Consider the following 25,024-nt stretch of genomic DNA (forward strand, 5'->3'; position numbering starts at 1 on the left):
AGCGGCACGGTGATATCACCATAATTATTTTTTAAACAATCACAAAAGTGAAAATTTTTAAATATTTTAAGTTATTATTATTTTTAATTTTTAAATGGTAATTATTTTGAAAAATTATTATTATTGTTGTTGTTATTTTGGTTGTAGTATTTAGGTTTAAGATTTTAGATATAGTTTTATAATTTTTTTAAATTTAAGAATTTAAGGATTTCTAAGGTTTAAATTTGAAGTTTATATAAAAAAATAATGATGAGGATGTGGATGACAAGTTAGGCATCCACTCATTCGGGAAAGTAAAAATAGCATCGACTCTCATAATAATAATAATAATAATAATAATAATAATAATAATAATAATAATAATAATAATAATAATTATAATAATAATAATAATAATAATTATTATTATTATTATTATAACATATTTTTTCAAAATAAATGCTATTGAAAAATATATAATTTTTTAAAAAATAATAATAACTTAAAAATAGTTTAAAAATCTAAAAATTTCTCATTTTTGTGGTTTTTTAAAAGAGAAGAATGTATATAAAAAAATCAATATCATAATATTTTAGAAAGACCAACTCATCACTTAGGTGATGACATTGTGATGTTTTTAAACCCATGTTGATAAATAAATTTCATATGAGGTCATTTTGATAATTATAAAAAAAAAAAGAAAGGTTCTATTGAAAAAAAAACCCCCTTTTTATGGAGATTTCTCAATAATTTTTTTGAATTTTTTTTTTATTTTTTTGAAATCCTATCTATTTTCAAGGAAAATTGTAGGGCTATTTCCCTTATTAGCCTTATTTTTTATTTTTTGCATTTTACCCTTTTTTTAATAATAATTAAAGTGATTTATTTTGGGGTTTTTAACCCTATTTTTCAAAAAATTGTTATTTCTTTTCTAAATTTTATTATTTGTTAAAAAAACCCATTTAATAAAAAAAATATATTATTATTTAAATAGCCAACATTATTTAAAAAAAACAGCAGATGTGTTTTTTTTTTTTTAATTTTGCTTTCTATTTATAATCATGATGTATACTAACACAAATGTTTTTAACTATTATTATTTTATACAATTATACTTTGTTAATAGATTAGTTCATTATCATTATTTTATTTTATTTAAATAAATTGCTTCTAGTTAAAAAAAATTGTTTCCTTTTTTTTTCCTAAATAACACTCGCTATAATAATAATAATAATAATAATAATAATAATAATAATAATAATAATAATAATAATAATAATAAGTGGAAATTGCCAAAAACACCCCCTAAGTTTGCAATATGCACAAACACAAAAACACCCCCTAAGTTTGTAATATGCACAAACACAACCCCTAAATTTGTGTATCCCTAAAAACCCTTTCCTTTTAAACACAATGTTTTTCAAACCCAAACCATGTAACGATGGTTAACAGCGTTAGTTTTGAATTTTCTGGACGAAATTGCCCCTTGCAAGGGAAGTAGTGACAGTGCGTTCTGGTTTGAGAGGAAGTGGGGGTTTTTCTTAGGGTACTCCCAAGAGACAACTATTACTGGAGCCGTATACGTTTTTTTTCTCTCTTCACCTCTTTAGCTTTTCCCTTTCCAAAGTTGTCTCTGCCTGGATATCCTCTGTAGAACCAGAATTTCCCTTTTCCACCAGTGTCTTGAAGGAGAAGTCTCGCTCAAGTATTTGGCATTTTCATCAATTTGCAATCTAAGGTATTGAGTCGAGGTGGATGTCGTTGAAGAAGTTGTGATTATGGTTTTATTTATAAACTATTCTATTATAAAGAGAGATTTTTTAGTTTTGTTTTGTGGTTCTATTTTTATTGGATGATATTGACGTTTGCAGGGAGATTTCTCGAATAGAGTTTTGTTTTGTTTTTCATTTTTTGTCTATGTACACGATCGAAAGAGATTTTTCGATTATTATGATGTGTAATGTTTATAATGTATGTTTCCCCTTTAATTTGATATAGTTGTAGTTTTAGAAATGAGGTTTCCATTTAAGAAATGAAGTTTAGTTTAAAAAATTATGTTTCCGTTTGATAATTGTGATTTCTGTTTAAGAAATGAGGTATCTGCTTAAGACGTGATGTTTCCGTTTAATAATTGAAGTTTCCGTTTAAAAACTTGTCTTTCTGCTTAAGATGTTCTGAATACTGCTTAATGTAATGTTATTGACGCAGGCATGTGATTATGGCAGTAAACCTAGTTAGTAGACGATGTTACTTGACAACTGTAGTGGAGACCGTGGCTTATGGAGGACGTTCCACAAGCTGCAGCTCGAGTGCAAACAAGATGCCTTAGGAAGAAGACCAACACGGAGTACATTAAGGGTTACTCGGTTGCACTGAACATCTAGTTTTACTAGCTGACCGGCACCGGAAAGAAAGTACATTTTGGCAAGACCCCAAGGATGTTGTGTTACGGTGAAAATAGTTACAGGAAACAAGCATCGATAAAAACCATGTTGTCATCTCTCGAAGAAAAGAAGGTAATAAATCATGAACAATGTGTTTAACAATAGTAGTTACTTTTTAATTATAGTCATTAGCGTTTAACAATAGTAGTTTCTATTTAAAAATATTCTTTAGTATTTAAAGTTTTGGTTTTCTGTTTAAATATATGCAATACCATTTAAATATATGAGTTAATTGTTTAAAAAAATTTGTTATTGCTTAAATTGAATGATTTCGCTAAGATTGTGTTGTTACATATGTTAGTTTCCTGAGTTGGTCCCGGTGAATACGGATGAAGTTACATTTGTTCGGGCCACCCGCCGGAGGGATGCTATTGCTCTCGAACCACTTGCTCGAAGGCAAGATGAGAGGCCAACTCTTCCGTGAGCGCTCGATGCCGTTCCCTTACTTCTAGCCCAACTTGCACACGCATTTCTCTGTGCCGAAGAAGCCCCCCTACCCTGCCCGATGGTAACAACCCCCCTAACCGAGACAATTCCCCCGATGGCAATGGGTGACGATGTCACTTCACGTCTGCTGCAGGTGTGCCAGATATTGATAACCGAGTTCTCTCAGTTTGTTGCTCGGGTTAAGGCATTGGAAGGACAGTCACAATCAAATGCGTCGTCCTTACAAATAAATGAAGTACCCGAGACGGACGCTACTAAGAATAGCCCGGATGCAGCCGAGGTAGCCTCAGCGATTGCCGACAATATCAGTAGGATGGCCTCGAATTTTGATGACGAGGACGTCATTGAGATGGCCATTTGAAGAAGGCCATGTTTGAAGAGGCTTGCGAAAAGAAGAAAAACGATAATGCCTCTCCCTTCACCTGCTGACGATGAAACAATAGCCGCACCACCGGCGGTTGATAAGATCGTTGAGTCTATTACTGTTGATGAAATCCTTGTCTCAGTGAAACTGGTGGACGACAGTGTCACATCGAAGGTAGACACAATCCCTCAACAACAAGAAGCTGCAAAGGATGTGTCTCCAGATGATACTGTCGTCATGCCCGCGCTTGACAAGATCGTTGACTCTATTGCCAACGAAATCCCCGTCTCGGTGGAACTGGCGGACGACATCGCTGCATCTAGGAATGGAAGTGGGGCGGGGCGGGGATTCCCGGGTTTAAAATTCCCGTGGGGAAAAATTTCCCCCATAGGGATCTCCGCCCCGCCCAAAACATTGATATAAAAATTATAATCAAAAGCCATCAAAAAATTTTATTTGGGTTATACTTAAACACTAAACTAAAAAAATGCAAAGAAGAATTTCCTGTAAATAACTATAATATTTCTAATGCATTTATATTACACATATGTTAAAGATGATATATATAATTGAAAATAAAAAAATATAATGTATGATGAAATAAAATAAAAATTCATACAAAATATTTCTCCTAACAAGTCATAATATAATGTTTGGTGAAACAACAACATTAAGGTACAAATTAAAGTAATACAAATAACATAAAGTTTAAAACTAAATTAAAATTACAAATCCATTAAATAAAATTCATAATGCAAAATTAGCACAATAATTTCATGCTTCCATCAATTTGTTTCTTCTTTCTCCAAATCATTTATATTGAGAATCCGATTCCGCTACCACTAGCATCTTGACATGATAACTCCTCCTTCAATAATAAACAAAATTGTAAATATATAAGAAGATTATAAATAATATCAAGATTAAAGATAAAATTTTATAAAAAATCATATTTACCTCATCATTCTTATCCTCCTCTTCATCAAATGTAGAACAAATAGCTTGAATTGTTGACCATAAACATGAATCTTCGAAAATAAAGAAATACATAAATAAACAAGCAATTTTTTCACAAATAACATTAACTTAATAGAAATAAATTCAAGTAATAATATTAATAATATCTTTCAACTAATCTTGTGTGCACATCAACGCTTCTATTGTGTTTGGGTGAAGTCTACTATGATGTGGATTTATGAATCTCTCACTCATGCTAAAAGCCGATTCCGAAGCCACGGTAGACACAGGAATTGCCAAAATATCTCTTGCAATTAATTGTAAAGTAGGATACTTCAATGCATTTTTCCACCAACTCAAAATATAAAAATCAGCTTTCATTGGCAATATAAACTCTTCCAAATAATTGTCCAACTCTGACTTCACATTCTCCATTTGACACCCATGAGAAGCAACAAACAATTGATAATTATTGATAAATTCTGCATCATCATCATCATTGGACAATAGTTGTGAAGAATTATCCATAAACCCACTAGATTCATTCAAATTTGCTTTAGAAGAATATTCTCCGACCAAATCATAACAAAGAGTTTGAATTTTTTGAATTTCATCTTTTGCTTTATTCTCACCATATATAATGGGAAAATACATTTCCAACAACATCAACTTAAATATGGGGTCCAAAACAATTGCCACACCCATAATACCATGAATTTTGTTCCAATACTTTTCAAATCTTGACTTCATTCTCAATGCCATTAATTCAATATAGTCAATCCCACAACTAACCCATTTTGCCAAAGTAATGCTAATATGACAAATCTTAGGAAAATATAGGTTTGATGTAAGATACTTGGTCCCATGAAAACAACTGGGTCACACTGTGAAATATCTTCAATCTTTCACAAATCTCTTTAGCCTTTTCCCATTCTTCATCTGGTGGACAACATGTATAAAGAGATTCTTGTTGTTTCAAGCATTTGAAAGCATCCTTATAGCCAATGGCAACATTAAGCATCAAAAAAGTTGAATTCCACCTTGTCTTACAATTTAAGACCAATTTTTTAGTGAAATTCATTTTCAATTGGCGCACAATTTCTTCAAACTTCTCAATTCTTTTGGGTGTAGCAACCCAAAATACAACACTATCACGAATATTTTCAATTGCATCATTAATCACATCTAACCCATCTTTAACAATCAAATTCAAGATGTGTGCGCAACAACGCATATGCAAGTATTTTCCATCCATCCAAAGATTGCTACTTGACAATTTATTCACAATCAAGCTCACAAGCAAATCATTTGTAGAACAATTATCCAAAATCAATGTAGATAACTTGTTATCTAGATTCCAATCCATCAAATAATTCACAAGTACTTCATACAAAACTGAAGAAGTATGTGGACATGGCACATAAATGAACCTATTTATGAAAATCACATAAAGATAATTAAAGAATGCAATTAACAAAGAACATATTATTTTTGAAATTATAAATTACAATGATTATTACCTTATAATCCGGCTTCTCAAAATCCACTCATCGTCTATGTAATGTGTAGTGTTAGCCATGAATTCGCGCCTTTGATTGTTGGAAGTCCACATATCTGTAGTTATTGCAAATCTACTCTGATTTTGATAAAAAAAACTTCATTATTCTTGATTTCTCATGCTAAAAAATCTTCATTATATCACTTCTTAATGTAGTTATAGAAATGGGCTTAAACAATGGTTGAATCGAACTAAGAAAATCTTGAAATCCAACATGTTCCACCATTTTTAGAGGATACTCATGCATGATGATCATTGTAGCCATCTTCTTCCTCGCAAGTTCTTGATCATAAACATAAGTTCCAAGTGACCGCTTGCCACTAACCTCGATATTAGATTTCAACAATTATTGTCTTATATCTTGTCCTTTCCTTCGTGGCATATAACGTAGTGATCATGTAAATGTTTTGTCCCATTTTTTGTGTCTCCTCCAAGTTTTTTCCCACAATAATTGCATATCGCCTTCCACTTGTCATCAATCTTTTGTCTCTTGTAGTGATTCCATACTTCTAATTTTAACCCTCGTTTGCCACTCAAAATTAATTCTTCATTTTGGGTCTTTTGGCATGTAGAAGGTATTGATCCAACTGTAGGCGAGTCATTTTCTTCTCTTGGTGTAGATTGTGTAGCACTATGCATTAGTGAGTCATTATTTTGCATAGATTGAGTAGCATTGTCGGTCATTTTTTACCTATCAATTCAAATAAATAACATATCAATTCAAGGTTTGCATAATTAAAAGTGTTATAATATTTTTTAGCTAAACAAACAAATGGACATGAATTAGATAACTAAATGAGGAGCAATGACCATGTGTACTTTTTTATTTTTTATTTAGCTATATAATGATTGAGTTTTCTATTTTATTTAAATAATATTGGTAATTAGCTGCATCATTTTGTATTGACCAAAACAGAAGTGATTTTGTATATGAGTAGCATTTGTATGATTGTTACAAAATTTGAAATTCAAATATTTCATTTAGTCTAGAGGTTCATCAGGCTAGAACATGATTAACGAATTTATTAGATATTCTGAAATGGATTTCAATATGTATAAATGATAATTTTATTTTATTTTTTATATCATTTTTTTTAAAGCAAAGACTGATTTGGATTAACTAACAGAAATTATAAGGTCTGAGCTAGTGGCTTTTGAAAGAAAAAATATGTAGACCTTTTTTAAAATAATTAAATATATATTAAAACTTACCTAACATAAAAACCTCTTATGGATAAGCACTCCCCTAAAAGCATATGCTTCAAAAGTAGCTCAATATATATGCATTCGTATACTCTATGTATCAAACAACACAGAAAAATACTCTAATGCAATGTTTAGGAAACAACAATTAAAAAAAAAACATGGGCTCCTCATCCATCCAAAGATTGCCATTTTTAAGCATTAATTCATGAGCTCCAACATTAATTTATGTCTAGCTCTTCAATAGATAACATCACCCAAAAAATCCATCCAAATATCAACAAAAATGGAGAAATTCAACAAGGGATTAAAGACTTACTGGAAACAAATAACTGGAGAGGTCGGCGGTGATTGGCTGGGTTTGGGAACGACAAGCCTACGAACAGTGAGAGGAAGGAAAAGGGAAAGGGAGAAAAAGAAAGGGAGGAGAAAGAACAAGGAGAAGAAATGGCAACTGGCAACCATTAGGAGTTAGGGCTTAGCTTTAATTTTGTTTTTTTAATGAGTTGTTAATTGTTATCATTTAATCCTTTATTAAAAATCTAATATAATTATATTAAATATAGGAGGTTTTAAATGAAACATTCATATTATATTTTTTATAATTATAAGAAATAAAATAATATGTTATAGATGAACATTAAAATATTTTATAATTTTGTTTCAATAAATTGATGTATTATAAATCTATAGTAACGATAATTAAGTGTAAATTATTTGAGTAAAATGAAGAATTCTTAGGAAAATATTAATTTCATAAATATTTTGTTGCTCATATTTTATTTGTTTATTAAAGATAAATTTCACATGGCATGATAAATTTGATATTTTAATAAATATTTAAAGATAAATTTTTTAAAGATAAAAGCTCACTAGATAAATATTTAAATAAAATTAATTATGTTATATGGGGTTGTAACCCCTAGCATCGGGGTTATTTTAAAGATAAAATAATTTAAGATTTTATTAAATAAATATGTTTTAATGAAATATATAAATATAAATAGTTAATAAGTTGTATGAAATAATTGTGAATCCCATTTTATAATATAAAGATAAATTAATGAACAAGAGTTTAAATGTTTAATGGATTGAAAAAATAATAGTTATCACTAAATAAATAATATACAATGTCATTTCAAATTTACTGTTATAAGTATATTTAAACTCAGTTATTTTAAATTAAGTTTCTATTAAATATGAAAGTTATATTTTGTTTTTTTTAATGAGTTGTTAATTGTTATCATTTAATCTTTTATTAAAAATCTAATATAATTATAATAAATATAGGAGGTTTTAAATTAACACTATATATTGCATTCATATTATATTTGTTTATAATTATAAGAAATAAAATAATATTTTATAGATGAACATTAAAATATTTTATAATTTTGTTTCGATAAATTGATGTATTATAAATCTATAGTAACAATAATTAAATGTAAATTAATTGAGTAAAATGAAGAATTCTTAGGAAAATATTAATTTTATAAATATTCCATTGCTCATATTTTATAATATTCCATTGCTCATATTCCGTTTGCAACGTAACCTTCAACACCTCCTCAAAATTTCACTTATTCATTAATATGTCCTTGAGAAACTTCACATACTTCAACATTTGGTAGAGGGCTTCAACAAGCAGTATATTGATGTGTAATTGCTTGAGTGACACACCCCTTGCGTGTGTCCGCAAGTGCATGGGTTATTCAAGTAATAAAATTACCCAATGGGTCGGGTATTCAAATCCACAGGAAACAAGAGTACTAGTAATAATTTTAACCTTGCTATCTAGCCTAATCAATGAAATGAGTGTGTGACTGATCAATTTCACAAGCAAGTAAGCGGGAAAAAAGAAGCAAGTAAATAGAGAAATGGAAAGAAATCAGACAAGATAGATGGGGTACCGGACAATGCTCTCCTTAGGATTCTTGTTTCAAGTGTAAGACTAAAACCGCACTTCCCTAATTGAGATTTAATGAGTCATGGAATCCAAAAGCACAAGGTCCCAAATCTAAGGTCAACCATGACTAGTCCCCTACGAGATCCGGGCAAAGAGAAGACTTTCAACGCCTCACATCACGTATAACTGCTTAAAGCTCTAGGGATTCTAAGTGATAAACCCTATTCTCAAATCTAGATCAAACCTTTTAGTCTAGGCTAAAGATCCCTAATCACAACTAAACCCCAGCGGAAAGGGAACTCTCGACGCCTTACTTTGTTGTGATTGCAAAGAACTCTTGGAATGTTGAGGTAGGATAAATCACATCCGAGAGGAAAGGGGATGTTCCGCTACCTCTCGACTCACCCTTTCAACTCTCTTCAACCTTGGTATATTTAATCCTAATGGTGATGGTCACTCTTCAAAAGGATTATTAGAATAGGTTCTCAATCCTAGTGTCACTCTAAGGGAAAACCAAACATCAAGCATACAAGATTGAAACTTAAATAAAAACTCAGTTAAAGGAAACATAATAAAAGTCAAAGAAACAAATAAATCCTAGGGTTTACATGTCCAAGTATCCACTAGGGTTTATCTCTCCATGGAGCAATACAATATGCAATCAATCATTGAATGAAAATACATGAAAACCATAAAGAAAACCCCCTTTAAATCCGTACGGATGGTCTTCAAGGGATTCTTCAACTTATACAAGATTTTCTCTAATGAATTCTTTGTTTTGGATTTTCTTTTTCTTTCTTTGAGGCCACACAGTGGGCGCACACCCGTGTGATAGGTCATGTCTCATCTTGTCTTTCTGCATAAGCTGGAACATGAATGTGTGACTATTTTTGTGCCCTTCCAACTCATGAATTGGCTTGAAACTCATTAGAAGTTGGCAACACTCTCATGTAATCAAGCACGGCTTGTTTCTTGATCAATGTGTCATGCAAAAGAATCCCAAATTGTGCCTCCATGACCTATCTTTGCTTCTTTTTCTCTTTTTATACCTTCACAACCCTATTTGCACAAAAGAACACAAAAACACAATAATTAACCATAAACCTTAATAAAAATTATAAAAATAAAATATTTTTTAAATTTTTAAATAAAACCTAAAATTGTATTTTAAAAAGCTATATCTTAATTGAAATAATAACAACTTATATTATATCAATTAACTAGGATTGATGTGAGTGATAAAAATTTGGGTTAATTAAACAAATGATTTTTAATTTAAATTTTAATGTGTGCAAAATGCATATGCTCGGAAAGATTCATCCGAGTGGTATGATATGCTACATACCACATATATGCTAATTAACACTACAGTAAATTATATCCACACATTGTTAAAAATTTTCAAAATATGAAATTCATGATCATAATATCATATTGCTATCTTAATGACATCATCAACATGTAAATTTTACCGAGTAAAATAAACGTTATTTCTAAATTATAAAGACCAAATTTCATTATAATAATTAAAAAAACATTCAAGCCAAAATTATTAGGAACCTAGAAACAATTAAATGCAATTTCCTTGATATAATAAAAAGAAAAAGGCAAAAAAATCAACGTAGTTATCACAATAATAATAATAATAATAATAAACAAAACATCATTTCCAAGGTCCTATTCATTTACCGAGCCACAAAATAAAAAGCAAGCTTTTTAATTTAATACTTTTAATTAAATTTTGTTCAATAATCTCCAAAACCCCAAGTCTTCACGGTTGCCGATGTGAAAAGAAGCGCAGGACGTTGGCACGTGTGAAGAATCTCCTCATTCCACTGCTTGTCTTCTCTCCTTAGCCTGAGTCTCAAACTAGAGAAACCTCAAACCAATCCTTCCTTCTTCTCTCTCAAACCGGAAGGATGGAGGCTGGGGGCAGGGGAGGGGGGCTGCCGGTTGAGGAGGAGCTTGGTTCCGTCATCCCGATGAAGAGATCGCTGGGGCCGGGGGGTGGGGGGGCTGAAGCCCCCACTAGCCCCCCTTGGTTCCGTCCCTGTATATATATATATATATATATATATATATATATATATATATATATATATATATATATATATATATATATATATATAAGAACATGTCACAATCAATTTTCTTATTTAAAAATAATTCTGCAATTTTTTTTAAAAAAATTAACCACAACATTCAAGATTTGAAACTAATAAATTAACACAATAGAACAACAATTTCCAAATATACATTTTTACATAAAAAAAAATTTCTCTCACATTTATTTTGTTTAAAATATTTTATGCATTTTTTTAAATTAGAAATATATATTGATGTCGGCAATATATATAACTTATGAACTCATTTATTTTTGCAACTAACTTGGTCAATTCAACCATAAGCAGCTCAGTCATGCCATGCATGCAGAAATAATTCTAATCAATAAAACTTTAAATGTTTCTTCTCTTTTGGCAATTCAAAACATATATTAAATAAATAAATAAATAAAAAGGACCATTTAGTAAAGATGATATCCATGGGGATGTCTATTTTTAATACAATCTCAGAGAGATGCATGCATGGAGTTGTATATATGCTCTTATATCCACCTTATTTAATGCTAATTATATGTTTTTAATAAATTCCATCATTCATACATTAAAATCATCCATCACTTTCATATTTCTACTAAAAATAACCTCTCATTATTTCTACATCAACCCATCTTCTCTTGTTTTCTCATATATATATATATATATATATATATATATATATATATATATATATATTATCGAAGAAATAGAATAAAATCGATCAGATTTACAATTACAATAAAATTGTTAAATAAGTGTTATATAACCGTGGATTATAATATATAATCTATTATTACAACATTTGGTGTAGGATTTAATCTCTCAAGATATAAAAAATATTAATTTGACATGATAAATTGTAATATATTTCTATCATATTTAATATAAAAATTGATGCAATCTAAAATACAAGCACAATTTTTTTAACTATTTAAATAATTAAGATTTAGAGAATAAAACATAATATTTAGCATTTGAACTTAGGGTCTAATGGATATAACTATTTCTATAAATAAAAATATTTCCAACAATAAAAACATTGAATTCAAATTAATCCTAAATAATAATATTACTATATGCAAACTCATCAAATCTACCTAAAATACTAAACATATCTTGCCTATCTAAACATATTCACCATTTAAATGTGTGTGGTAAATTTTATTAATTTTTTCCCACCAATATTTTAGGAGCTATAGTATCTATCTAACTAATTGGAATGAGGTTAGGGGAGCCTCATAAAGGCAGAGGTCTCTCTCACACTCTCAACAATTTTTTTTTTTTTAAAAAAAAAATTTGTTTATACACAAATATTCAAACTCAAAACTACTTATTTTAAATAATTTTTACCATTTAAACTAACTTTTGATAGCTAAACTTATTTATACCCAAATATATATCATATTAATTATTTTATATAAATTATTTTGAAATAACAAAATCATGTAGGGATAAAAGTCGAGAATGAAGCCAATGATCTCTTAGCCTATTACCATCGGTTCTCTTGCATATGATGTTTGTTTTAGAGAGGTCCGGAGATTGAACTCCAAAGGCCACACAAGATGTGATCACAAATATGTTGAGGTATATATTAATTTTACATCTTTATACCTAGCTTCCATTAAATGGGCTCGTCCCCTCTATTTGTCCAAAAAAAAAATAAAAAATAAAAAGAAGTTAACCATGAAGGAGAGTAAAGAAAAGATGGAATTGATGTCATGTGGATAGGGAGAGACAAGAATAAGATAACAAAAATCAATAAAAAGGGTCCATTTTTTATAACCTTTGTGTTTAATGTCACAATCCAACCTCACAACCATCCAAACCATTGGCCATCCTTGATTCATTCCCCACAATATATAAATATATATTTGGATAATATATATATATATATATATATATATATGGATTTTATTTCATGAGTTATTACATTGCATGGTTAGATTCTTTGTGGGACCTTGAAAGCTTCAGTACCTATTAATGGAGGCCACTAAATTTTGCTTTAAAAACAGAGAGTTTCTCTGGGACCATTTTCATTATCAAATCAAAAACAACAACATGCACAAGAGTTCCTGCATTTTGATCACAGAAAAAAAATTACCACTTTGAATATTACATCTAGTGAAATATTATCACATATATGTAATTGTTTTATACAATACAGTTTTGATTCACAGAGATTTTTACATGAACACTAGACCACCATCATCGTCATCATCGATGAACATTAGCTTAATTGATTGCATTACTTTGCGCATGTGATGAACAATATATCACTGAATGCAATTACTCAGATTTTCATAGCTGTGCAGGTGCTCGGTGTTGTATTCTTAGCAGGTTGACCTGTTCGAACACTTGATCCTGGAGACACCGATGCTGCAGTTTGATTCCGCTGGGTTGTTTGAGATCCATAACCAGAAACATTCATCGCCTGCGCAGAAAAATAAATGATAAGTTTCTTAGTGAAGAACAAACAAATATCATTATATTTCTAACCTGTGGAGAAATGCTGTGATATGCATACTGATCAGGAATATGAACATTTTGCATCTGATATGGAAAATTGATCTGGTTTGCTAGACTGGTTGGTACTGATTGATTGAGAAGCGGTGGAACTCCGGGCAGCTGAATGGGACTGGGAATGGAAGACATTGGAGCATGACCAATCCCCATACTGACACCAAAATTTGACAAGTATTGCTGAAACCCTGGAAAACTCATCGGCGTCATGTCACACCCCATCCACATTATCTGAGAAATTAACAACAGTTAACCACCGTCGAAAAATCTTTTAATGAAACATCATGTACAAACCTGAACTTGCTGTTGTAAGGACTTCAAGTATTCAATCGCCTCATCTAACATTGATGCTTTGTCGGACTAAATAAATAAAACATACAGTTAGTATTTCAATGGTTAGAAAAGTCGAAGATAAAAATAATACAAGAAGAATTTACCTTGTTGCAATGAGGTATGAGTTCTTGCAATGCTCTCATCTTCTCGTTAATTCTATCTCTTCTTCTCTGCAAATCAAACAAACGGTATTTAGAACATACGATAACAATAGCATGATTGAATTAAATTAAGTTGTTTTGCCAACACTTTACTCGCTCCGAGAGATTATGAACTTCGGCAGCACGGCTTCTACGGGCTGATGTCGATCGCCGAACTACATTATTCACTTCAATCGACTCATCTTCAACATCCTGAATTTTCACAAGATTAAAAAAAAAAATAGAGATGCAGAATTGACAGAGCTTGAGCTGAAGATAAAGATAGCTTTTACCTCACTATGGGATTCGAGTTCCCCAACACCCCTTCCCTTCCTTTTCCGGCTTTGATTACCATCACTTCGGACTTGAATTCTTCCAAAACTACAACCAGATCCTCCTGACGACGATGTACCAGTAGTAGTCTTATAATGATCGATCATCTTGACATCCTCTTTAGCACTATTTCTCAGAAGACTAGCAGTATTTGTATCAGTGCTCATTATATTCCGGCTTCCACCAACTTGGTTTTGAACTTGATTACTGCCGGAAACACTCAATTCGACATAAATCATTGAAGAAGGCTCTCCGACCGCTACTTGATCCACATTGCCTGATCCTCCTTTATCTCCCTGTTGCCATCGAAAAGGCCTTGCAAACTGAGGAAAATTAACCACCAAACCATTGTTTCCTGAACCATGACTCTCTGGAATTGGTTGTACCGATTGCTTATCTCCGGTGACATCATCAGTGGTTGGTGAATCACAAAAGAAGTACGAGGAAAAATCTTTATCGACAGAAAATTCATCAAGAATACACGGCAACCACGATGTAGTTTCATTGTCTTCAATCAAACTCAATTTAGTTGCTTCTTCTTCATCATTTCGAGCTAGTTTCGGTTCATTTTCATTACTTAAAGGCTTCCTACTACTCTGGCTTTGCATAACAACATGCCCATTTCGCCAAATGAGCTCGGAAAGCTCATTTTCCGATCTTCATATTTAAAAAAACAATTCACATATAACAAACAAACAATGAATAAATTCAATTCTTTGAACTAATAAACACGAAAAAGGCAAAAAGAAAAAAAAAAATGAACATGAAAGTGAATAGGTAGGTCCTAACCCTGTAAATCTCTTATGATTGAAAGATTTAGTAGAACCATCATCCATATTCCAATCTCCCACCAATTCATTCATTGCTAAACTAAAAACATCTTCAATCACAACATCAAAACAACACCAAATAATAAATAAATAAATAAGGAAATAAAGGGACATACAGAATGCAAAAAGAAAGCTAAAAAAAAAAAAAACATTCATGGTAGTAATATTAACAGAACATAATACAAAACATAAAATTCAGAAATATAAAAAGATATACCACAAAGGGAAAGGGAGAAGAATGATCAGTTGATCACTTTGGTCATCTTGTGTGGATTTCAAAGATGAGAATTTAAACAAAAGTTTGGCTTGATTTTGGGAAAAAGAAAGAAGATGACATCATTTATATAGAAATTCATAAGATTAATTATATATATATACTGATATACATATGATATATGTGGTTAGAGTGAAGCATGGCTGTACTCATGTCTCCATCCTATCAACCCACTTGTCTTGTCCAAGTGCATTTGTTCCCTTCTAAATCTCTATGGATTAAACCTTTGTTAATCTCTCTTTTAATTTGATATGAACTTATGTATTGATTAATCTCCACATAACTCTATATATAAAGCTTTTGTTAATTTTGTTCTCCTTGACTAAACCATTATTAACTTCTTTCATATTTATGTTATACTTTTTTTAATTATGAGCAAATCATGACTAGGATTGAAATCTTCAATCTTTTTTTTTTAAAAAATATATCATCTACTATTATTTATTTTAATAACTCAATTTAGTTGAGAACAAACGGTCATTCACACAACAATATGTCGAACTATGTTCTTTAAAAAAGAGCAAATGAGTGAGGTATAATAAATTTAAGAGAAAAAAAAAATTAACCTTGCATTAATAGCACTCATTATTTTGGTTGGAGATTGGGATAATTTTTTTTTAATTATTTTAGACGGAAATTTTTTATATAGAGAATTGATTAAATTTTAGTTTAATTAATAAAAATAAAGATTTTTAAATTAAACTTTACTTTTAAATTAATGAGAAGTGTTTATTAGTATTAATAATTTTTAAAATCAATTATTAAATTTTATTTATTTAAATAATTAAATACTGCATGAGTCATAGTATGATAATCTTAAGCTAGAGGAAAAAAAAACCTTGCATTAGTAGCAGTATTTTTTTTTTATTGAAAATGTGGATAAACCACATGCATTAGAAAGAAAAGAGAGGCACCCACAGTCAGACCAAAAGGTCAAACAAAAACACAGACATATACAAAAAGCCCACTAGAAGTGGAAACAAAACAAAAGGCCGACAAACAACCAGGCCAAAACACCCATGGCCAAACACTGACCAGAGACTACAACTATCTGTCCCATCTCCTGAACCGGGTCCTTTCCACCGGGAGCAACTCCACCGGTGGGGTCAACATGCTGCGCAGAGAACACCAGACTGCGGCGCAGAATAGAAGCATGTTCCTCAAAGCTCACCTGCTGGGAAGGAGGGGTTGCAGAAAACCAAAGTATCAAAACATGTACAATCTTCGAAATCACAGCAGAAGGAGACAAACAACCAGCGTTAAAAATGCAATCATTTCTAGCAAACCAGATATGCCAAATAACCGCTTTCATGATGACACCTCCTAAGGGTCGAAGATTAGGATGCAGTTTAAGCCACCAAGATCCCCAGACCTCATCTAAGGAAGGAGGAAGCGCCGTTAAACCAAAAAGGTTTAAAAAGAAGCACCAAATTGGAAGAACAAACTGACAATTCTGAAAAAAGGTGATCCACATATTCACAGTCTGCATGGCACAAAATGCAAGTAGTGGTCGGAAGTTTGTTGCAGTGCCGCAAAGCTAAATTTTCCAAGGTAAGAATCTTATTCCTCCAAGCAAGCCAGTTGAAAATGTTAACCTTTTGCGGGCAAAGGGAGTTACAGACAACCCTGGCTATAGGACATTTAATCCCTCCATCAACTAGAAAGATATAGAAGGATTTAACAGAGAAGCGTCCGCTCAGAGTTAGAGCCCACCATTTTAGATCCTCCTCAGACAGACCCTCGTGAAGGGTGAAAGTCTCCAGAAAACTCCCCATCTCGGCATCCTCCAAAAAAAGGCGCAAGTTCTAGAAGGTGGCGCAAATCCTAAACGGTGCCGTTAGGGTTGTCTGACGCGAGGAACAGATCAGGCCAGATATTCATAGGCGCCCTACCGTTAAGCCATTTATCTTTCCAGAATAAGGTGTGAGAGCCGTCGGAAACAATTTGAACGGTGCAACCTCGCATCGCCGGCAGGCAGTCGAAAAGACCGCTCCAAAAGAAAGAAGTCCTTCCTTGACGGTGAATGTGCAGGTTCCAGTCTGAAATCCCATAATTAAAACGCACAATCGGCCACCCGCACCAGTTCGAATCCGAGGACAATTTCCACCACCAATTAGTAGCAGTTTTATATTGGTTGGAGATTGGGATAATTTTTTAATTATTTTAGAGGGAATTTTTTTATATAGAGTTGATTAAATTTTAGTTTATTTAATAAAAATAAACATTTTTAAATTAAACTTTATTTTTTTAATTAATGAGAAGTGTATATTCGTATTGATAACTTTTTAATTTAACTATTAATATTATTTATTTAAATAATATAAATTCTGTGCTTGCCTTCATGTCCTTGCAGGGGTGGACATGGTAGGCTGGAGTCGGGAGTGCAGGGTGAGCTAGACTCAAAAATACAACCCATATATTCGGGTTGGGTGGTAGGGCCATGTTCAGAACTAGGTGTTTGATCCAAACCCAACCCATTTGATTGTCATTAGGCTGGGCCCAGACTAACCCGACCCAAAAATAAATAATTTTTTTATGAAATAATTGAAATAACTAAATAAAACTACTACTACAATCCCTAAAATTTTTTCAAACATTTAAAAAAAATATAACACAAGTATTATAAATGTTTACTCTTTTTCAAACTCTATTACTATATATATATAATTATATATATTATAAATAATATATGATATATATATTATTTATTTATTCGAGTCGGGCGGGTCGGGTCAAAATTCATCCGACCCAAAAGCCCAGTCGAAATTCAATCGGTCAAAAACATTTGAGCCCTAACCCGGGTTTTAGGGCCAACTTTCTAAACCCAGGTCACTGTATTTTTTGAGGGTGGATTGGGACTGACCCATGGGTCGCTAGCCCATGTCCACCCCTATGTCCTTGTGGCTGTAAATTAAATCATATTTGCGTATACATCATTAACAACTACATTTATATGATCATATTCAACAAAAATCAATTTTTAAACTTTACAATATATATATAATTTGACTTTTTAATTTTTCCAATTTTCCCTTTAGAGAATGAATGTTGAGGAAAAAGTAAATGATAATTTAGTATTTTTCAAAAAAAATTAAATTGCCTTTAATTGGTCAAAGCAATGTTTTGAAACCTGACCTGAGGGTATGACCCGGGAAGGCTTCCGGGTCATGGATCAATGGTCGAACTGGGTTGACCTGGTCATAAATATAATATATATTTTTATAAATTTAATTATATATAAATATAAAAAAATAATATATTATAAGTTACTAAAAATTTTAAAAAACAACAATAGAAAAGTTCAACAAATAAATAGTTTTTCTTATAATTTATAAATATTAATTTAATACCCTAAATACAAATTCAAACAAAATACAACATAACAATAAATAAAAAAGTAATACAATACAATCTTTTAAGTTTCACAATACAATTTAATAAATAATAAAACTTAGGAATAGACATTGAGTTTTGATTTTGAAGTAAATTTTATACATAACCCCCATTACTTACATTTGTATTATTTTAAGTTTTAATTTTAAATGTATAATAATATAATTGGGTTGACCCGGTTTGACCAGGCCAAGTCGGCCGGTTCACCAGTTGGGTCAACCGGGTCAATCTGTACCCTGACCAGACCGGGTTTCTTAGTCGGATCCAATTCAACCAAGTTGAACAGACTGGGTCAACCCGGATTTCAAAACATGGGGTTAAAGGGTATAGATAAGCAAATTTAGTTTCTATAAGGATATATTAGTAATTATAATATTTTTGCAAGCAAAAACCCAAATATGTTTGGTTGTATTTTTTGCAATATTTAATTATTTAAATAAAAACATTTATTAACACATTTTTTAAAAGAATCAATATTTACAGAAAATCAAGCATTTATCATCAATTAGAAAAAAAAAATTTAATTAATATTACCATTAACCTTAAAATTTTCTTCTAAAAAAATTTGATCCCCAACCTGACCACATAAATCTTTTGTAAATCTCTTTTTTAATTTGCTAAGCTTTTATTAATCTCTCTCTCTCTCTCTCTCTCTCTCTCTTTCCTTAATAACACATTTTAATATTTCTTAATCTTGGCTGAAAACTTTGGTTAACATTGATAATGACAACACTTGTCTTATTGTTTTTCTGTAATAACCAGGAAGAAAAATGCAAGATTGCTACTTAAAGTAGATTTGTGTCCTGTCCTTATCCAAAATAAATTAAATTAATTAATTATTCGCTACAATTTTTATTTAAAATTTTATTATTTATTGATATATTGCCACTATAGTAATATAATAACAATTAAAACATTTGATTTCCATGATGAAAATTGAGGGCTTGACTCACTCGGAATGTATGGTTGAAGTTTTAATGAGTATGTTTGATTAGGAAGTGAATGACCGAAAATGATGAAAGGTTTGAAAACACCACTTCAGTGGAAATGTGGAGTTCATTTAGAGATCTTTAATTCCATGTGTTTGGTTGAGAGAAAAATTATTACATCAATAACCACTTTAAATGTTTGGATGGTGAAAGTGAAAATCTGGAAAAGATGACTTCAGTAGTTTTTAGCAGTTTTTTGTGTTTAGTAACACCAAAGTGAGGTTATGACCACCACTTCTAGTAGGGGTGAGGTTACTCCATATTTATTAGAAAGGTTATAAATACTTTTAAAATATAATGTTGTTTATTAACATATTTTAATATTGATTAATTATTTATGGAGCATTATGTTTTATTATTTATGGAGCATTATGTTTTTAAAGTGACAAATGAAAATTAAAAATCAACCCTTACATTTTAAATTAAATTTTAAATGGTTTATTAAACAATTATAATATAACAAAAATTATATAAATTGGGTTAATTTTAACTTTAAAAATTATAATTGAGTTAACTTTGATTTCATTTCCTTAACCCCAAAACTAAGACAGGTATGAGATTTCTACTTAGGGCTTTGGCTAATATATATATATATATATATATTGGCAATCTGGTCTTTACAAGTGTTTTATCTATTTTTAAAACAATTTATAAAATTATTAATATCTAGAATGAATTTGCAAAGCCAACACAAGGGGAAATTTAAATTTGTTTTTTAAAACACAAAAAATCAACCCTTTTATTCTATTATCTATCAAACAGGTGAACGCATCTCAAAATCCTTATTTTTTTAACCTACTTTTTTATTACCCATTTTGTCATATAAATGTATACCATAAATATCCGCAAAAATTTATATTATAAATAAGATCAATATTCACTGCCCATTATGCAAATATAAATTTACTGTTAAAAAAACACAGATAAACCAATAGAATAAGACAATGAGCCTTATTCCTTCAAAAATCATAAAATTATTGAGAAATTTTGATAGGCTCCAACTTGGTGAAGAAGAAAAAGATCTAAATGACCCGATCTTCACGGTGTAGGATCTAGGTTGAAAAATAACTAGCTGGTTCGATGCGACCCGTACGTTGGGGAAGACGATCCAAAGCTTTAAGAACTCGACCCGCTATCCAAACAATCGCAGAACCACAAACCGGAAACTAATCCACACAAAACACCCGGAAGCGTAGAGCACGAATTAGGAGAAAGCCGAAACTTTTCTCTCGTGAATCCGGGATAACTCACAAGAACAATGGTAGTAAGACAACTCTTATTTACGTGAATAATAATCAAAGTTCCCTCCTCCAAGGGAGAAGGTATAAGGCTATTTATAGCCGACTTAAATTTGGGATACAAGAAAACTATCTTATTAAAATTGGCTAGGGAATCAATCTAAAAATAGTAAATTAAAATTTACTAGGAAAACAATCTAAAAATGAGAAAAAAAAAATTGGCTAGAAAATCAATCAAAATATAGGAATAGTATCCCACGGTTATTGTAGCACGTGAATATGCCAGGTGCAATCTATCATCCTTAAACTTGGAATACTTGATTTCCTGGTTGATTGGGATTTGATTTTATCCCCTTCCAGAAATTGGGTTTGTTTAGGAAAGAGATATTTTGAGCTGATTTGTCATAAAAGAAAACCACATCTCCTTCTGTTTGCATTGGGCTAGCAAAAATAGGCACAGTTTCATTCTTGAGCGTGCATGTGAGTGTGAGGCCCACATATGGCGTAGCTCCAAATGCTTCTCTCTTGCTATCTTTTTATTTGACTAAGTCTGGAATTATATCCTCACTTCCGGTACACCTAAGTACAATTAAGATAGAAGAAATTGAAAACACCATAATTTCAATATAATTTAAGAATAAACTTAAGTTAGCGTTTATCTGGTTTTCGATTTGTTTAGCACGATTTCGTATAATTGTTCCTTGATATACTTACATGTCTGACTAGTGGTAAACCAAAGCAAGTCTTGTTTCTTGGCATGGCTCAAGTAGTAGCAAGAGTGATAATTAAGCACATTCATTGGCACATGTTCTACTTGTAAAAACAACCGAAGGGACCAACAAAGCTATACAAGTTAGCTGCAATGGTGGCACTCTGTGCCTCCTGATTACCTCGCCACACTTGTATAAATAGTTTAAAACAAATAATCTCATGGAAAATAGATTTAAGCCTGAAAACAATATAATACAGAAACCACACAAATACTAATCTGATAGACATCTTTAAAAAAAAAATATATGTACATATATTCAGACAATTGAAACAATGCATAAGAAAACCAATTTTAATGCTACCTTGACATTCAAGCAAATCATATGCACAATGGTTGCAAAATATTGGCATCGAAGTGCCTCTCATTTTACCTCACTAGCACCCCAATTTGGACTTTGTGTCATATTACAGAACTGTGCCTCAGTGCAATGTCACAAATTGTTTTTCATCATTGCTAGCTTACCCTAAACTGAAATCCAGTCACAAAAAAAAAAAAGAAAGAAATAAAGCCATGTTAGTGACAAATACACATATATCAAAACAATCCAGAGCAACATAAAGACAAGTCAACACATAGGTAAACTGCAAGTCAAGGTTCACCACAACCAAGACATTCTAGGTTGGGCCTTTTCGAGCATGAAACTGGGGTAGTTCTTGAGAGGGGACATACGCATCAATATGTGTACTGTCTAACAAACCTATACAATCCTACACGACAATAGTATATGATGAAACATGGAATGATTTAAGGGGAAATTATTATATTTTTGTTACATCTCAAATTAACTTACTTTCATAAATGGATACCAATTTGGGTTACTCTCAATTTCCGAGTGACAAATGCCGCTAGGGGAGTGAACAAAATCATCTCGAATGGTACAAATAGCTTTTGGTACGCTATTAAAATATAGACTAATCATTTCCCCAGAACGAACAAACTCAATTCACATAGTCTTATTCTTGGTATTGTGACCGACAATATGCAAGAACATGGATAACTGTTCCTCAACCGATATATGTCGTGTGTCTATAAGGAGGTGCTTATCACGCATGATCGATGCAAGATGCATAAAAGGTCCTGCATCCATCCTAATATAGCTCACGCAATAGTCGCGGCCACTCCTTAAAACACGTTCCATATGTTTTTTCCTAATTAGGTCTCAAAACATGGATGGTTCCTTACTTCTCCCTCCCCTAGAGACATGCATTTCCTCAAAAAGGAAGGCAACAACCACAAAAATTGTAGTGAGCCCTACAACCAATGGCCTCACATAGTCATTAATAGTCCAGCTATCCATCTACATAATTAAGGATAACATTATTGATTTCAACAGACATCTACTAACTGAATGCAGTACACTCTACTCATGAACTGCCAGCTACTAGCTTAGTTAATGTCATAACCAATTTTTACTATAGTTATAGTCAAAACAGCACTTCAGCAACTCGATTTTATATTTCTTTCTTCTTCTTCATTTCTTTCTTCTCTTGGCCGAACCCTTGTTTTCCTTTGGAGTTTTTCCGTCGGCAAAATTCCTGCAAACCAAGCTAGAAACTTATTCCTCTCATTATTGTGAGTATCCTAAAAGCTTTTTCTAAGTTTTTATTTTGTATTTTACTTGTATTTCACCATTTTTTTAAATTATTTAAAATCTTAGGATTTGAGCATGTTGTTTGGATGATTGTAGGGCTCAAATTGAAGCCCTTGTCCTTGTTATTCATTTTTGTGAATGTTTGTAAAGAAATTTCTTGGTTAGATGATGTAAATCAGGAGAAAACTTTATTGTAGCATTACTATAGCACCGATAAGCTTTAGTTGTTTCTTTGGTTTCTTTGCACTAGAGTGAAGCTCAAACCCTTAAGAATTCATTGGTAACCTTTAGACCTAGCTTGAGCCAATCCTAGGATCGATTTATGGTTGTTTGTTTGAGAAACTTAGGGCTTGATTTATTTTTGTGCTAATTCTTGATGTTGTTATGTTGTGCTTTGGTAATGAGGTGAAGCTAGGAACTAGTAGAGGATTAGCATTTGGGGAAGTAAAATCATCAAAGTTGTAAGTGGGATTGTTTATGCATAATTCTATTAGGAGAATACCTATAGTTATATTTTATTGTTTGAGCTAAGTTTATTGGCTTCTATACTTAAATCTAGATTTTGATTGACTTAAAATGAGTTTATTTATTGATGTTTCATACTTGAAAAATATTATTGTTCAAGGAAAGAAATTTCAGTATGATACTTGCTTTGTAAGTTGTGAATTGTTTGGCTTTGCAAAACTTTGGTTATGCTTCCATTCATCATTTTCGTGGGGAAATGGTAGAAATTTTGATTATTGATTGTCTTGGTTATGGACTCCTTGTTGTGAGATGAATGTTTGCATTACTTGGTTGGTGACATCCTACTGCAGTAGGCGGTTTTCACAGCCATCCTATTGAGATGACGTGGAAAATCCGGAAAAACTTATTGATCCAGTTCAGGTGGTAGTGTAGAGTCCTGATTGGATATTCATCGTGAAGCCGAGGTCACCACACAGTAGACCGATGGGTCAACGTTAAGCGTATGAGTACCTTGATGGCTCTGAACCTATCTGCAGCCACAGCGAAGATTTAGAGAGGTTTCTAGACCATGTGTCGTTCTTTTGTAGTGTCATTTTAAATTTGTGGTGTAGGGGTGAAACCCAACTGTCACTCTCAGGAGGGCAGTCTCCCAAAAATTTGATTTGGCGATGAGTATTGTGTTTGAGGGATTTTGAAACTCGTATTATATAGTTTGTTATATTTATATTTATACTAAGTTGTTCTGATTTATTTGTATTATTGAAAAAACTTAGCTTGATGTTTAACTTGTTTTATAGCATAAACCCTGTGTTTGGTATTTCGTGGATTTGTTTTTGTAAAACCCTAGTTGAGGTAAAAGGCTTTCTTGGCACTATCTTTTGTTATATTGTATCGATGATTACTATTATGTGTATTTATGTTATGATTACTATTATGTGTATTTATGTTATAAACTATTTGTATTATTAGTAAAGTATTATTTTTGTGAGTTATATTGTGTATTTTGGTGTATTCTTGTAGTATTGTGCTAACCCACTCACTGAGTGACTTAGGTTGTTCACCCCTATTTCTTTTCCCAAGCTTTTGCAGGCAGTAATGCTGTAGTAAAGGGGTGTGGTGGGCATCCACTATCTATTTTCATTCAGTATCAAGTTCATGTATGTTATCTTAGAGCATGTATATGTTGTAT

At 31.6% G+C, this 25,024-nt stretch overlaps 1 protein-coding gene across 3 annotated transcripts; it reads right to left on the reverse strand.

Moving 5' to 3' along the window:
- Positions 1-13,023: 13,023 nt before the first annotated feature.
- Positions 13,024-15,437, reverse strand: LOC120266522 (transcription factor PHYTOCHROME INTERACTING FACTOR-LIKE 13-like). 3 transcript variants are annotated; one of them, XM_039274163.1, is made up of 8 exons: positions 15,331-15,437; positions 15,073-15,163; positions 14,244-14,940; positions 14,065-14,163; positions 13,915-13,980; positions 13,772-13,837; positions 13,454-13,708; positions 13,024-13,388 (listed from the first exon to the last, which is right to left on the reverse strand). In XM_039274163.1, exons 2-8 carry the CDS (start codon positions 15,144-15,146, stop codon positions 13,248-13,250), a joined length of 1,398 nt encoding a protein of 465 aa, XP_039130097.1. In that variant the 5' UTR covers positions 15,147-15,163; positions 15,331-15,437; the 3' UTR covers positions 13,024-13,247. The 3 variants fall into 3 exon arrangements, with proteins under 3 accessions (XP_039130097.1, XP_039130096.1, XP_039130098.1); XM_039274162.1 differs by lacking the exon at positions 15,331-15,437 and having other exon boundaries at positions 15,073-15,273; XM_039274164.1 differs by lacking the exon at positions 15,073-15,163 and having other exon boundaries at positions 13,025-13,388.
- Between the last annotated feature and the right edge of the window lie 9,587 nt (positions 15,438-25,024).

This window comes from Dioscorea cayenensis, chromosome 8, assembly GCF_009730915.1.
Source record: "Dioscorea cayenensis subsp. rotundata cultivar TDr96_F1 chromosome 8, TDr96_F1_v2_PseudoChromosome.rev07_lg8_w22 25.fasta, whole genome shotgun sequence".
Classification (NCBI taxonomy): Eukaryota; Viridiplantae; Streptophyta; class Magnoliopsida; order Dioscoreales; family Dioscoreaceae; genus Dioscorea; species Dioscorea cayenensis.